Source organism: Hyla sarda, chromosome 1, assembly GCF_029499605.1.
Source record: "Hyla sarda isolate aHylSar1 chromosome 1, aHylSar1.hap1, whole genome shotgun sequence".
Classification (NCBI taxonomy): Eukaryota; Metazoa; Chordata; class Amphibia; order Anura; family Hylidae; genus Hyla; species Hyla sarda.
This window is the reverse complement of record NC_079189.1, coordinates 617,428,427-617,444,386: the sequence shown is the minus strand read 5'-3', so window position 1 is coordinate 617,444,386 and position 15,960 is coordinate 617,428,427. Positions and strand designations below refer to the sequence as shown.

The following is a 15,960-nucleotide window of genomic DNA, read 5'->3' as shown; positions in this document are numbered from 1 at the left end:
GACCAATCAGGGCGATTGTGAGGTGGCACCAGTGCCACCTCACCCCTGCTGGCTATGGCTGTGTCAGAGACGGCCCCGATCAGCCAGTAATTCCGGAGGCCCGATTGACCCGGAATCGCCACAGATCGCTGGACTGAAATGTCCAGCGATCTGCGGCCATCGCCGACATGGGGGGTCATCATGACCCCCCTGGGCGATATGCCGCGATGCCTGCTGAACGATTTCAGCAGGCATCGGGCACCGGCTCCCCTCCGGCTAGTGGCGGGGGGCCGGGAATGGACAGGACGTACTCCTACGTCCTCGGTCCTTGAGGACTCGGAAACGGGGGCGTAGGAGTACGTCCATTGTCCTTAAGGGGTTAAAACTCGCAGAGAAAAACACGCTGCCTGCTTGAAAGAAAATACACCGGTGTAAACGTACCCTAAGTCTCTGTCATTTTTTTTTTGTATTTTGCAAATTTTTTGAACAGTTTTTTTTTTTTCATTTAGAGAATTTTTTAGCCGTTTTTGGACAGTTTTTTTTTTCTTCAGATGTTTTTTGTCCTTATTTTGGAACAAAAATTGCTTAAAAAAGTGTCACAACAGTCCAAAAGAAGTAATTTACTCTTAATTTTCCTACCGTAATAATTAGAGATGAGGATAACCTTAGAGTAATATTACTGCAGCGATAACAATCACTCACCGATACACTGTGGGGGAGGACTCCACTCATTATCTGTGCCGGGGTATATACATTGTATATATGGGGATGATAACAATCACTCACCGATACACTGTGGGGGAGGACTCCACTCATTATCTGTGTCGGGGTTTATACATTGTATATATGGGGATGATAACAATCACTCACCGATACACTGTGGGGGAGGACTCCACTCATTATCTGTGCCGGGGTATATACATTGGATACGTGGTGATGATGATGACGATAGATGATATCCAGTGTCACATGTTACGTCTAGAGATTCATACTTATCATAAAACTCCTTTCCTCTCTCAGCTTTGATCCCCTCCCCCGCAGGACGCTTACACTGAGCTGTAAGATAAGACATAGAATTACTGGAGAGAAGATGATGATGTGTGATATGTATCATCTCCTCCATCACATGGGGCTCGTGCTGTGTATTGTATCTACAGGCGCAGATGTTTTTTATCTGTGTAATAATGAGAGATGACAGTAACGATAGAGTAATATTACTGCAGAGATAACAATCACTCACCGATACACTGTGGGGGAGGACTCCACTCATTATCTGTGCTGGGGTATATACATTGTATATATGGAGATGATAACAATCACTCACCGATACACTGTGGGGGAGGACTCCACTCATTATCTGTGCCGGGGTATAGACATTGTATATATGGGGATGATAACAATCACTCACCAATACACTGTGGGGGAGGACTCCACTCATTATCTGTGCCGGGGTTTATACATTGTATATATGGGGATGATAACAATCACTCACCGATACACTGTGGGCGAGGACTCCACTCATTATCTGTGTCGGGGTTTATACATTGTATATATGGTGATGATAACAATCACTCACCAATACACTGTGGGGGAGGTCTCCACTCATTATCTGTGCCGGGGTTTATACATTGTATATATGGGGATGATAACAATCACTCACCGATACACTGTGGGCGAGGACTCCACTCATTATCTCTGCCGGGGTATATACATTGTATATATGGGGATGATAACAATCACTCACCGATGCACTGTGGGGGAGGACTCCACTCATTATCTCTGCCGGGGTATATACATTGTATATATGGGGATGATAGCAATCACTCACCGATACACTGTGGGGGAGGACTCCACTCATTATCTGTGCCGGGGTTTATACATTGTATATATGGGGATGATAACAATCACTCACCGATACACTGTGGGGGAGGACTCCACTCATTATCTGTGCCGGGGTATATACATTGTATATATGGGGATGATAACAATCACTCACCGATACACTGTGGGGGAGGTCTCCACTCATTATCTGTGCCGGGGTATAGACATTGTATATATGGGGATGATAACAATCACTCACCGATACACTGTGGGGGAGGTCTCCACTCATTATCTGTGCCGGGGTTTATACATTGTATATATGGGGATGATAACAATCACTCACCGATACACTGTGGGTGAGGACTCCACTCATTATCTCTGCCGGGGTATATACATTGTATGTATGGGGATGATAACAATCACTCACCGATACACTGTGGGGGAGGACTCCACTCATTATCTGTGCCGGGGTTTATACATTGTATATATGGGGATGATAACAATCACTCACCGATACACTGTGGGAGAGGACTCCACTCATTATCTGTGCCGGGGTATATACATTGTATATATGGGGATGATAACAATCACTCACCGATACACTGTGGGGGAGGACTCCACTCATTATCTGTGCCGGGGTTTATACATTGTATATATGGGGATGATAACAATCACTCACCGATACACTGTGGGGGAGGACTCCACTCATTATCTGTGCCGGGGTATAGACATTGTATATATGGGGATGATAACAATCACTCACCGATACACTGTGGGGGAGGTCTCCACTCATTATCTGTGCCGGGGTTTATACATTGTATATATGGGGATGATAACAATCACTCACCGATACACTGTGGGGGAGGTCTCCACTCATTATCTGTGCCGGGGTATAGACATTGTATATATGGGGATGATAACAATCACTCACCGATACACTGTGGGGGAGGTCTCCACTCATTATCTGTGCCGGGGTTTATACATTGTATATATGGGGATGATAACAATCACTCACCGATACACTGTGGGGGAGGACTCCACTCATTATCTGTGCCGGGGTATATATATTGTATATATGGGGATGATAACAATCACTCACCGATACACTGTGGGGGAGGACTCCACTCATTATCTCTGCCGGGGTTTATACATTGTATATATGGTGATGATAACAATCACTCACCGATACACTGTGGGGGAGGACTCCACTCATTATCTGTGCCGGGGTTTATACATTGTATATATGGGGATGATAACAATCACTCACCGATACACTGTGGGGGAGGACTCCACTCATTATCTGTGCCGGGGTATATACATTGTATATATGGGGATGATAACAATCACTCACCGATACACTGTGGGAGAGGACTCCACTCATTATCTGTGCCGGGGTATATATATTGTATATATGGGGATGATAACAATCACTGTGGGGGAGGACTCCACTCATTATCTGTGCCGGGGTTTATACATTGTATATATGGGGATGATAACAATCACTCACCGATACACTGTGGGGGAGGACTCCACTCATTATCTGTGCCGGGGTTTATACATTGTATATATGGGGATGATGACAATCACTCACCGATACACTGTGGGGGAGGACTCCACTCATTATCTGTGCCGGGGTTTATACATTGTATATATGGGGATGATAACAATCACTCACCGATACACTGTGGGGGAGGACTCCACTCATTATCTGTGCCGGGGTTTATACATTGTATATATGGGGATGATAACAATCACTCACCAATACACTGTGGGGGAGGACTCCACTCATTATCTGTGCCGGGGTTTATACATTGTATATATGGGGATGATAACAATCACTCACCGATACACTGTGGGGGAGGACTCCACTCATTATCTGTGCCGGGATTTATACATTGTATATATGGGGATGATAACAATCACTCACCAATACACTGTGGGGGAGGACTCCACTCATTATCTGTGCCGGGGTTTATACATTGTATATATGGGGATGATAACAATCACTCACCAATACACTGTGGGGGAGGACTCCACTCATTATCTGTGCCGGGGTATATACATTGTATATATGGGGATGATAACAATCACTCACCAATACACTGTGGGAGAGGACTCCACTCATTATCTGTGCCGGGGTTTATACATTGTATATATGGGGATGATGGACGATATCCAGTGTCACATGTTACGTATAGATCTTCATACTTATCATAAAACTCCTCCCCTGCAGGGATCATCCCCTCCCCCGCAGGACGCTTACACTGAGCTGTAAGATAAGATATAGAATTACTGGAGAGATGATGATGATGTGTGATATGTATCATCTCCTCCATCACATGGGGCTCGTGCTGTGTATTGTATCTACAGGTGACTGCAGGTGAGGACCAGGACATTGTGATAATAGGATGAGATATAAAGGCCGAGATTTATCAGTCTGTCCAAGACAAAACTGGAGCGATCTGCCCATAGCAACCAATCACAGCTCAGTTTTCAGCCCATAGCAACCAATCACAGCTCAGCTTTCAGCCTATAGTAACCAATCACAGCTCAGCTTTCAGCCCATAGCAACCAATCACAGCTCAGCTTTCAGCCTATAGCAACCAATCACAGCTCAGCTTTCAGCCCATAGCAACCAATCACAGCTCAGCTTTCAGCCCATAGCAACCAATCACAGCTCAGCTTTCAGCCCATAGTAACCAATCACAGCTCAGCTTTCAGCCCATAGCAACCAATCACAGCTCAGCTTTCAGTTCAAAGCAACCAATCACAGTTCGGCGTTCAGCCCTTAACAACCAATGACACCTCAGCTCTCAGCCTATAGCAACCAATCACAGCTCAGCGTACAGTCCCTGACAACCAATGACAGCTCAGCTTTCACCCCATGGCAACTAAATATAGATTATCTATTAGCCCACAACAACCAATCAGAGCTAAGCTTTTAGCCCATAGCAACCAATTACAGCTCCATTTGATTCTACCAGAATAAAATTCGCATTGCGAATATTCGCGAGCTACACTACTATTTAATGCCAACTTTACCGTCTGTTTCCATATAATGTACTGAGTACGTTTTTCTGCGTTCACCATGCAGTAAAAATAACTTTATTCTGCTGGTGAAAAGTTCTGAACCCGACCGGTGGGCGGCAGCTGTGATACACTCGCCCTACAATACAAGCTCCATACTCCCCTGATGCTGTAAATGCACAGTGTGGGTTATTAAGGGGTTAAACTGCCTGTCTATATATATATTACACTAGATTAGTCATTAGCCCTGTGGTATTTTGGCCTCAGTATTTTCCCCCATTTATCCCGGCACATTTCTGATATCCCGGAGCTTTATACACGGGATCATTAGGATTTCATAGTTACCGATTCTGTAAAATATGATCAGACTCATCTTATATTCTGCAAAAACCCAGGATTAATGTGTCGGAAGAAATATCCAGAAAATACTGACTCAAATATCCAGGTAAAAGGGGATTTTCCTTAGAATTACTATAAATGTGTAATGTGTGAGCCTAATGCCCCCGATCCCTCAAAGACATGTCTGTATCATTAGGGCAGGCTGGTCACCATCCAAAAGAGACACCACCTCTACAGGGCCATGCAAAAATATTACTATGGGGGTCCTGAGCTGCCTATTAACTCCCTCCTGCCCCTCCACACGATAAATACCCAGTCCCACTCAGTGCCCATTATCCATAGTCCATCCTCCTCCTATATAGACACAGAGGACAGCTCTGAAGACGGCCATACTTACTTCGTGCTGTAGTTGCTTCTGGGATGTCCGTCTTCTCTTCAGGGATTGCTGACGGGTCGACTCCCTGCGGTGACATTTGGTTGTCAGGAGGAATATCTGGAAATAAAGTGAAAAGACCCCACAATAATACCAATTCACTCTCAGCCACATAAGAATAACATTTAGCATTGAAGCAAAGGAGGCATCGTATAGTTTACAAAGAGTCAAGTTATGTCATAGAAATGCGCAAATGAATATGATTTTTTGGGATTTGATTTTGATGAATGACTGATTTCGTTATGGTAATTTACGGTATCAGTGTAGGGCGCTATGAAAAAAAAACTTACAGAAGCAGGGGCTCTGGTATTCACTTTTCGTGCCTTAGGCCATGGACATACACTGTAGGCCACCACAAAAAGTAAGTACGTGAGCAGAGACTCTTGTCAAAGAAAGGAGTCCATGCAAAAATGTACACTGAGTGGTAATTGTATATAGCATCACACCTCACCCCCGGACCCCGAGCCGGATGAAGAGTTTGAAAGTTTGTTCTCACAAACAGGGACACATTTTGTTATAGCTGATCTGAGTTACATGAACAAAAATATTGCAGCCATTTATATCCAGAAAGCTATAATACACCTTGTCCAACCCTTGTCCTACTGAATAAGACTGGAAACTTACCTTCTGGAGGATGTTTAACGTACGTAAACTTATAGGGCCATATCTGGGGGGACTAATATCTGGACTAATATTGAAGAAATGCAGACCAACATGGGACCTTTGTAAATGAGGCCAATTATTTCTTATTGTAAATTACCCACCTCCTGGCTTGGGAGGATCGCGGTGGTTAAAATGTTTTTTCTCCGTGAGGTAACCTACCTCCTCCAGAACCTCCTTATTAAATATCTACTCTCGACTTAAACATTTACAATCTGTTATAATGGGGTATATTTGGTAGCAGCAAAAGTATTATACACTCCAATATCGGCAGGAGGTAGGGGCTGTCCAGATTTTTTTTTACTTTTTCTAAACCAACAATCTTAATTCAATTAAAAGTATGGTGGCAGGATAACTCACTAGCGGGATGGGCATTAGTGGAGGCAGGTTTGATGGGTCCAGATACTAATATAGCTTTATGGTGCTCTGCAATTACAAGTAGCCCAATGTTCACCTACAGTCCAACAGCTAAAGCAAGTCTGAGGCTATGTTCACACGTTGGAATTCCGCATTGGAAGATTCCACTGCAGAAGAGTCCTGTTGAATTCAACAGCACTCTGCTGCTCTGTGCACACGGCACAATATTCATGCCAGATGTTTCCGACGCGGAAATTCCAATTTCCGTGTCAGCACAAAGAATGAACACGTTCATTCTATGTGCAAAGACTGCTCGGAATGCATAGCCATCTATGAGGCGGCGCATTCCCGTGCAGTCCCAGATTATGCCGGCACCCACACTCTCCGGAATGTCCAAACAGAGATTCTCCATGCAGACATTCCGGCATGTGAACATAGCCTTACAGTCTGGTGATATGCGTTTAAAGGTTTGATGACTCTGACACTCCATTAGTATTGCTTCAATGTTTAATTCCACACACCGATCTCAGTACATGGGTAAATGAGGTATTAACCACATCGGATATCAGTGATAATGATGTTTTATATTCATTTATAGATATATGCTCTAAGTACAGTGTTTCGATAAGAGATTTTTATAGATATTTACACCTTAGGCGTCTGTTAGCTTCTCTTAAATGGTGAAATACACAACCACCTACTTCCTTTGAGAAGTTTTTTTGGAAACCCAAGTAGTAACAAGAGAAGCGCTTCTGTGACATATAACCAGCTTGCAGTATATAATTCACCATGTTACCCTTTTCGAGAATGGTGGGAAAGAGATTTTGGAAGAAGTTTTCTTAGGATGAATGGAAATTTGTATTCGATCTCTCTTGTAAAGTCTCTTCTTGTATTGGGAAAGATCTAAGAAGTTGTAGTGATTGTACTTGACTAGATACGATCAGTGTTGGAGGCGTAAACAAGGAGTGAGGACATTGTATCATATATGGTGGGAGTGTTTAGAGATACAAAAATGTTGGAAGGAAGTTAAGGCGATCATTGCTGCTAGGATGGGTTGTTAGGATTCGGCAGGCTGGATGTGGATCCTCTGTGTCAGCGAGGGATTGGCGTGGAACGCACCGGTGGACCAGGTCTAAGCTGCTACTGGTATTCACCAGAGCCCGCCGCAAAGCAGGATGGTCTTGTTGCGGCGGTAGCAACCAGGTCGTATCCACCGGTAACGGCTCAACCTCGCTGACTGCTGAGAAGACGTGGGACAGAAGGACTAGACAGAGGCGAGGTCAGACGTACAAGAAGATCAGGGCAGGCGGCAAGGTTCGTAGTCAATGGTAACAGCAGAAGGTCTGGAAACACTGGTAAGGCAATCACAGGAAACGCTTTCACTAGACGCAAGGGCAACAAGATCCGGCAATGCTGGGAAGGGGAAGTGAGGTTATAAAGCCGTGGAGCAGGTGGGAGCTAATGACACTGATTAGGCCAGGCACCAATCATTGGTGCACTGGCCCTTTAAATCTTAGAGAGCTGGCGCGCGCGCCCTAGGGAGCGGAGCTGCGCACGCCAGAAGATGACAGCCGGGGACCGGGACAAGTAAGTGGATTGGGATGCGATGCACGAGCGGGCGCGTCCCGCTATGCGAATCGCATCCCCGTCGGCAGTGTCAGTGCAGCGCTCCCGGTCTGCGGGTCTGACCGGGGCGCTGCAGAGAGGGGAACGCCGCGAGCGCTCCGGGGAGGAGCAGGGACCCGGAGCGCTCGGCGTAACAGTACCCCCCCCCCTTAGGTCTCCCCCTCTTTTTGTCTGCTTGTCCCTTCACATGAGACGAGGCCATTGGGAGCGATTCTTGAGTTTCCTTCCAGAAAACAGAGAAGTCCTGGGTAACTTCATCAATGGCAGGCAATCCAGAAGAAGTGGGAATGGGGAGGGGGGGCAGAGGGTGAAGCTTGCCACGGGGCAGAGTGTTACCAGGAAGGGGGCTATGAGGAGGCAAAATGCCAGCTTGCTTTTTGCCAAAAATATCCTGGTAAGCCTTGGGAGGAGCCGGTATGGGAGGAACCTCAGGAGTTAGACAAGAGGGAGCAGATGTGAGGCATCGTTTGTGACAAGAAGGACCCCAATTCTTTATCTCCCCAGTGGTCCAGTCAAGGGTAGGAGAATGACGTTGGAGCCATGGCAGACCGAGGAGGACTTCAGAGGTGCAGTTGGGCAGAACAAAAAATTCAAAAAATTCAAGTCCAATGCTCATAAGCAGGGGTTCTGTGCGGTAACGCACAGTGCAGTCCAATTTTACTCCGTTGACAGAAGAAATGTAGAGCGGCTTGACGAGAGGGGTCACTGGGATGCTGAACCTATTAACAAAAGAGGCCAAAATAAAATTTCCCGCAGAACCAGAGTCCAAGAAGGCCACAGCTGAGAAGGAGGAGTTGGCAGAAGGAGAAATCCGCACGGGCACAGTGAGACGTGGAGAAGCAGACTTCACACCAAGAGACGCCACTCCCACATGAGCTGGGTGCGTGCGTGCGTTTCCCAGACGCGGAGGACGAATAGGGCAAACCACTAGGAAATGTTCGGTACTAGCGCAGTACAGACATAAAATTTTATCTCTGCGGCGAGTCCTCTCTTCATGGGTCAGGCGAGACCGATCCACTTGCATAGCCTCCTTGGCAGGAGGCACAGGGGTAGACTGCAAAGGATACTGGGAGAGAGGTGCCCAGAGATCAAGGTCCTTTTCCTGGCAGAGCTCCTGGTGTCTTTCAGAAAAACGCATGTCAATGCGGGTGGCCAAATGAATAAGTTCATGCAGGTTGGCAGGAATTTCTTGTGCGGCCAGCACATCCTTGATGTTACTGGATAAGCCTTTTTTGAAGGTCGCGCAGATTGCCTCATTGTTCCAAGATAATTCAGAAGCGAGGGTACGAAATTGGATGGCATATTTGCCCACAGAAGAATCTCCTTGGACAAGGTTCAACAAGGCTGTTTCAGCAGAAGAGGCTCGGGCTGGTTCCTCGAAGACACTACGAACCTCAGCGAAGAAGGACTGAACAGTGGCAGTGACAGGATCGTTGCGGTCCCAGAGCGGAGAGGCCCATGACAAGGCCTTCCCAGACAGGAGACTAACCACAAAAGCCACCTTAGACCATTCTGTAGGAAATTGGTCCGACAACATCTCCAAATGTAGGGAACATTGAGACAGGAAACCACGGCAGAGTTTAGAGTCCCCATCATATTTGTCCGGCAGGGAAAAGCGGAGGTTAGGAGCGGCCACTCGCTGCGGAGGAGGTGCAGGAGCTGGCGGAGGAGATGGTTGCTGCTGTAGCTGTGGCAGAAGTTACTGTAACATGGCGGTCAACTGCGACAGCTGCTGTCCTTGTTGGGCGATCTGTTGGGATTGCTGGGCGACCACCGTGGATAGGTCAGCGAGACTTGGCAGCGGCACCTCAGCGGGATCCATGGCCGGATCTACTGTTAGGATTCGGCAGGCTGGATGTGGATCCTCTGTGTCAGCGAGGGATTGGCGTGGACCGTACGGGTGGACCGGGTCTAAGCTGCTACTGGTATTCACCAGAGCCCGCCGCAAAGCGGGATGGTCTTGCTGCAGCGGTAGCAACCAGGTCGTATCCACCGGTACGGTAACGGCTCAACCTCGCTGAATGCTGAGAAGACGTGGGACAGAAGGACTAGACAGAGGCGAGGTCAGACGTAGCAGAAGGTCAGGGCAGGCGGCAAGGTTCGTAGTCAATGGTAACAGCAGAAGGTCTGGAAACACAGTTATGGCAATCACAGGAAACGCTTTCACTAGGCACAATGGAAACAAGATCCGGCAATGCTGGGAAGGGGAAGTGAGGTTATAAAGACGTGGAGCAGGTGGGAGCTAATGACACTGATTGGGCCAGGCACCAATCATTGGTGCACTGTCCCTTTAAGTCTTAGAGAGCTGGCGCGCGCTGGACGTGACAGCCGGGGTCCGGGACAGGTAAGTGGATTGGCACGCGATCGGCGAGCGAGAGCGTCCCGCTATGCGAATCGCATCCCCGTCGGCAGCGTCAGTGCAGCTCTCCTGGTCAGCGTGTCTGACCGCGGCGCTGCAGAGAGGGGAACACCGCGAGCGCTCCGGGGAGGAGCAGGGACCCGGAGCGCTCGGCGTAACATGGGTGTTTCTATACCAACTGGACCCGAGGTGGCATTGTTGACCTTAGATACTCTATGGTGCCAGTACTTACAATTGTATTACATATTCCTTTTTAAGTAAACATAGGAATATCTAAAATATGGAAAACGGGAAGTATTCTAACTACTGTTGAAAAATTTAAGACTGTGCATCAGAATTCTAAACTAGAAGGAATGGTGGCAGTTATGGCATGTACCTAAGTATAAGGGTTAGAAGGTTGAAGTGCTATAAGAAGGTTAAAGGCGTAGTGTAGTGAAAGATAACTTATCACCTATCGAAAGGATAAGTTATAGATCGTGGGGTCCGACCACTAGGACCCCCCCACCGCAATCAATGGTTCGGGGCCCCAACAGTTTGCTGGAAGGGGGCATGCTGACCCCCGCACAGAGCGGTGGCCGACGCGCCCCTCCATGTATCCAATAGAGATACATGGAGGGGGCGTGTCAGCCGGGTGATTGCATGATAGATGATTGTATGTACCCTGATGAAGTGCAGGTGATTAATAATATAATTCTCAAAGAAGCGGCACTGTGTAAAGCGTCTGAACTAGGAGCCTGTGCTGGTAATGGATCTGAATGTAGCAAATGGTGCTGGTGGCGGTGCTCTGATGTATGAAGTCAAATTCAATAATGTTCATAAGAAGAAAATTAGGAAGACATCGGCCACTCACCAGGTTTCAGCAGAAAGTATCTTCTTTATTGAAGCATACTCACATACACATATTGATCGGAAGAGGTTGGTGGGGGGACAGTGATAGACGACCGAGCTCTGTTTCGCATGACTTGCGTGCTTCTTCCGGCCATACTCATTCCTACCTGTGCACAATATATATACAGGTGCGTGCAAAATTACCTTCCTATCACGTCACAGGACGGGGAATCACGTGACGTCGCAGGTAGGCGTGATTAAAAGTTAGAAGCAAGCTGTTAACTCTGTCCTATCATTCATTCCAATATTGCCTGTTGCGTTCGTTTTTATAATCCATAATGTTTCTATACGCAATAATTTCTGGTCTATGCGTTCATATCTGTTACTTTGAACTTTTTCTAGACCTAAGAATTTCAGGACTTCTGGATTGCCCCCGTGTGCCTCCCTTACATGGGACTGCAAGCGTGTCGCTCCTGGTTTGCCTGTGCGTATGGCATACATATGCTTCCTAATTCGCACTTGCAGTTGGCGCTTGGTTTGTCCAATGTAATAGAAGCCACAGGGGCATAAAATGGCATAAATTACATTTTTCGTACGACAGGTAATTTATTCTTGTATCGAATGTTGGATTGGTCCTAATCTTACATTCCTAGTTTCCCAACTGCACTTGCATTGATTACAATTCCTGCATTTGTAATTTCCTTTAGGTATGACGTTATCTAGCCATGTCTCTTTTTTCGTGGCTGCTTTCTTTCTTTTGTTTTTGTTAATAGTCTCCCCTATAGTGATATTCTTTTTATATGTAATCCTAGGTCTTGACTGTGCCACTTCTTTTAGGTCCTCATCGGCTTCTAATAGAAACCAGTTTCTTCTGATTGCCTGCTCCATCACAGAGTTCATAGTTGAGTTTTGGAACACAAAAGTAAACTTTTTTCTTTCCATCTCTTTTTCCTTTGGTTGTACTTTATTTTTTAATAAATCTTTCCTTTTTACCTTTTCTGCTTTTTCTCTGCCTTTTTTGATTATACTCTCTGGGTATGCTCGCTCTTTGAATCTATTTTCTAACGCGTTGGCTTGCTGTATATATGTCATCTCATTAGTGTTATTACGTTTGAGCCGGATGAACTGTCCGTATGGGATATTATTTTTCACTGTTGGTCTGTGCGAACTATGATAATGCTGCAATGTGTTCCTAGCTACATCTTTTCTGTAATTTTCAGTGATTATTGATCCTTTGTCATTGACAAGTCTAAGATCTAAAAATTCAAATTTTTTGCCACCGTATTGGCTGGTGAAGTGCATGTTAACAGAGTTATTATTTAAATACTCTACGAACTGCTCAAACAGTGTTTCTGTCCCTGTCCAAGTGACGATGATATCATCTACATATCTGTGATATGTTTTAATGTATTTTAAGAAAGGATTTTTTGTACTGTAGACATATGAATTTTCGAATACTCCTAGGAATAAGTTAGCATAAGTACAGGAGACCGGGGTACCCATCGGGGTTCCGGTCTCCTGCTTATACCACTGCTCTCCCGATAAAAAGGTGGTATTGTTAAAGACAAATGTTAATCCCTCAGAAATGAACTCTATTAATTCTTCTGACATGTTGGCATACTGCAATGTATTTCTTATGGCCTGCACACCCGGGGAATGCGGGTGTATAGACTAGTGACGTCAATGGAGCACAGACTGTCATGTTCTTCTATTTGTATTTCTTCTATAATCTGTAAGAGGTGTTTAGTGTCTTTTACATGCGACATTGGTGAAGTCTGTAAAGGGCTGAGCATCCAGTCGAGATATTGCGATAAATACTCGGTCGCTGAGCCGATCCCGGCCACAATTGGCCTACCTGGGGGTCAGCTCAGCGACTCTGACTGCTGAAACCTGGTGAGTGGCCGATGTCTTCCTTACTTTCTTCTTATGAACATTAATAATATAATGTCTCCTGCATGGAAACGCATTGGGTCAGGGATTTTCTCTACTTATATATTCTAAGATTTAATCTACGTACTACAGTGATCCCCCGACCTACAATGGCCCCGACATATGATAATTTCAACATACGATCACTCTCAGAGGCCAACGCATGTTGAAGGCAGCATCAACATACGATGCTTTTGTATGTCAGGACCATCGCATAAACTGTGCCCCGTGTGCTGCGGTGAGTGTCACTCACCTGTCCCCGATGCTCCGGACCGTCCTCTCCAGGATCCCCTGCATCGCCGTCGCTCTCTTTTGTCTGTAACACGTCTCCGCGCACGCCGTTCTGTCATCCAATAGGAGCGGCAGGCGCAGCGACGTGATGACAGTGATGAAGAGTGACGATCCCGGGCAGCGGTGACAGTCCGGAGCGGCGGGGGACACCGCAGGGACGCGACGACAACAATGGAGAGCGACATCCAGGGCAGCGGTGATGGTCTGGAGCGGCGGGGACACGTGAGTATAACTTTCTATATTATTATTGCACGGATCCCTCAACATACGATGGTTTCAACTAACGATGGTTCATTTGGAACGAATTACCATCGTATGTTGAGGGATCACTGTACTATAGAGAGCATTAATCTATCAGTTGCATATCTGTAGATTTTGTACCATACTTGGCAGATATTTTTATTATATGTAGTTTTTTTTCTTTCCTCACACGGGAACTATCACTTTCTATTTTTGGTGTACTTTTAGCTTTAATATTAAAAGTTATCTTTTAAACGGCCCCTCTGTCCATGGGACATAGTGTATTGATAGAATTGATGTTGAGAGGTCTTTTACTAGGTATATGTGTGGACTTATCCACTTACACATGTAGTTACTGCTTCTAAGGTTTCTATTAGCACCATATGACCAGCATGGTGGAAACTGAAAAAGCCACAGACCTATTGACAGGTAAGTATGCTAAAGTAACAGAACCAAGCTTCCGGATAAGACATAGCTATGGTGTTTAGCTACAGTAACAAACCAAAGCTTAATGACTAGATACAGGACAGACAGCACCAGAACCAAGAGTAACATATAGCTACAGTAACAGAACCAAGCGTAACATATGACTTGGAATACTGGATGTTTCTGTCCTCTAGTAAAACCTAGAGGAAAGAAGGTTTCTACACCAGCACAGACAGGGGTTCTTTACTGTAAGAGCAGTGGGACTGTGGAATTCTCTCCCGGAGGAGGTGGTCATGGGGAACTCTGTGAAAGAGTTCAAAAGGGGTCTGGATGCATTTTTGGAGAATAATAACATTACAGGTTATGGATTTTAGGTTTATAGGGATAGAACGTTGATCATGGGATTTATTCTGATGCCATATTGGAGTCGGGAAGGAATTTTTACCTTTAGTATGAGGGTTTTTTGCCTCCTCTGGATCAACTCAGTAGGGACTCATTAGGGATATAGGTTGAACGTGATGGGCTTTGGTCTTTTTTCAACCTTATGAACTATGTTACTATGTTAGAAATAAATAAATGTATATGGGTGATAAATCCTTTTTATGGTATAGGGTAGAACATGAATCCGATCAAATTGATATCAGGTATATTTAATGGCGTAAAAGTAGACATAAAATGTATTAAAAAAATGTACTCGTCTGTGTAATTGCATAGAAAACGTTAAGTATCTGGAGATAATCTGCAGGACCGTTGCAGTTTCTCCTGTTGTTTTACAATGATGTGCAATATAGTAAAACAAAATGTTATAAAATAAAATAAAACAGTAGATATATAAAATCTATACCAGTATGCCAATACACTACGTAGAAGCCACTAAGAGAATAAAAGGTGATTGGATGGTGAGGAGTGAAACACACGCTGTCGCTCGCCTACCCAGCTTATAACTAGCGATCACAGCGGGTCTAAGGAGTGAGACACAATGGGCAACAAGTTTTTCCTAATGACAGTGACCCTTTAAATGAGTATAAACCTGCCTAATGTTTTCCATTAAAGGGATATTCTGAACTTAGATACTTGTGGAATATCTACAGTATAAATCCAAACATTCCAAAGAAGCCATCGGGTGGGATGGGGTAATGGGATCCATGGTGTAGATATAAGTACATGTCCTAAAGGTGGGACTCAAATCTTTCAGGCATTTAATACAAATCCTGTGGACAAACCAGGCTCTGAAGATTCAGATCATTGGGATGATAAAGTCATGATAAAGCCCACCGCAAACACCAACAAGAATTCATGACCCTCTTGGATAGTAAGGGGACATTTTACCATGGGAGTGCTGGTGCAGTCATGGGAGAAGAGGTGAGAGGCACAGACCCAGATTAGACTTCACCAAAGCGTAACACTGGTGCATTTCTGTGTTTATATTGCAGCCACAATTCCAAGCCAAACCATTGGTCTAATGACAGTCTCAAGTGAACGGTTATTTCAGGTCACATGACTCAAGGCTTGGCCAGAACTAATGACCCAAAAATGCATCCGAATTACACTAGTGTGAACCCAACCTTACAGCTGCCACCCTAGGAAAAGGTGGAAGCCAGGCAAAGCTGCTTCTTGTGTCCGCCATGACCTACGGAGAAGAGTG

At 45.5% G+C, this 15,960-nt stretch overlaps 1 protein-coding gene across 1 annotated transcript in view; it reads right to left on the bottom strand.

Moving 5' to 3' along the window:
- The window catches only part of LOC130314468 (uncharacterized), a gene marked incomplete in the record, with an annotated part of 198,042 nt that extends 185,002 nt beyond the window's left edge, over window positions 1-13,040 (bottom strand). Inside the window, 2 exon segments of the mRNA XM_056552729.1 lie at window positions 5,564-5,659; window positions 12,110-13,040. Coding sequence (XP_056408704.1) covers window positions 5,564-5,659; window positions 12,110-13,040 — 1,027 coding nt within the window.
- Between the last annotated feature and the right edge of the window lie 2,920 nt (window positions 13,041-15,960).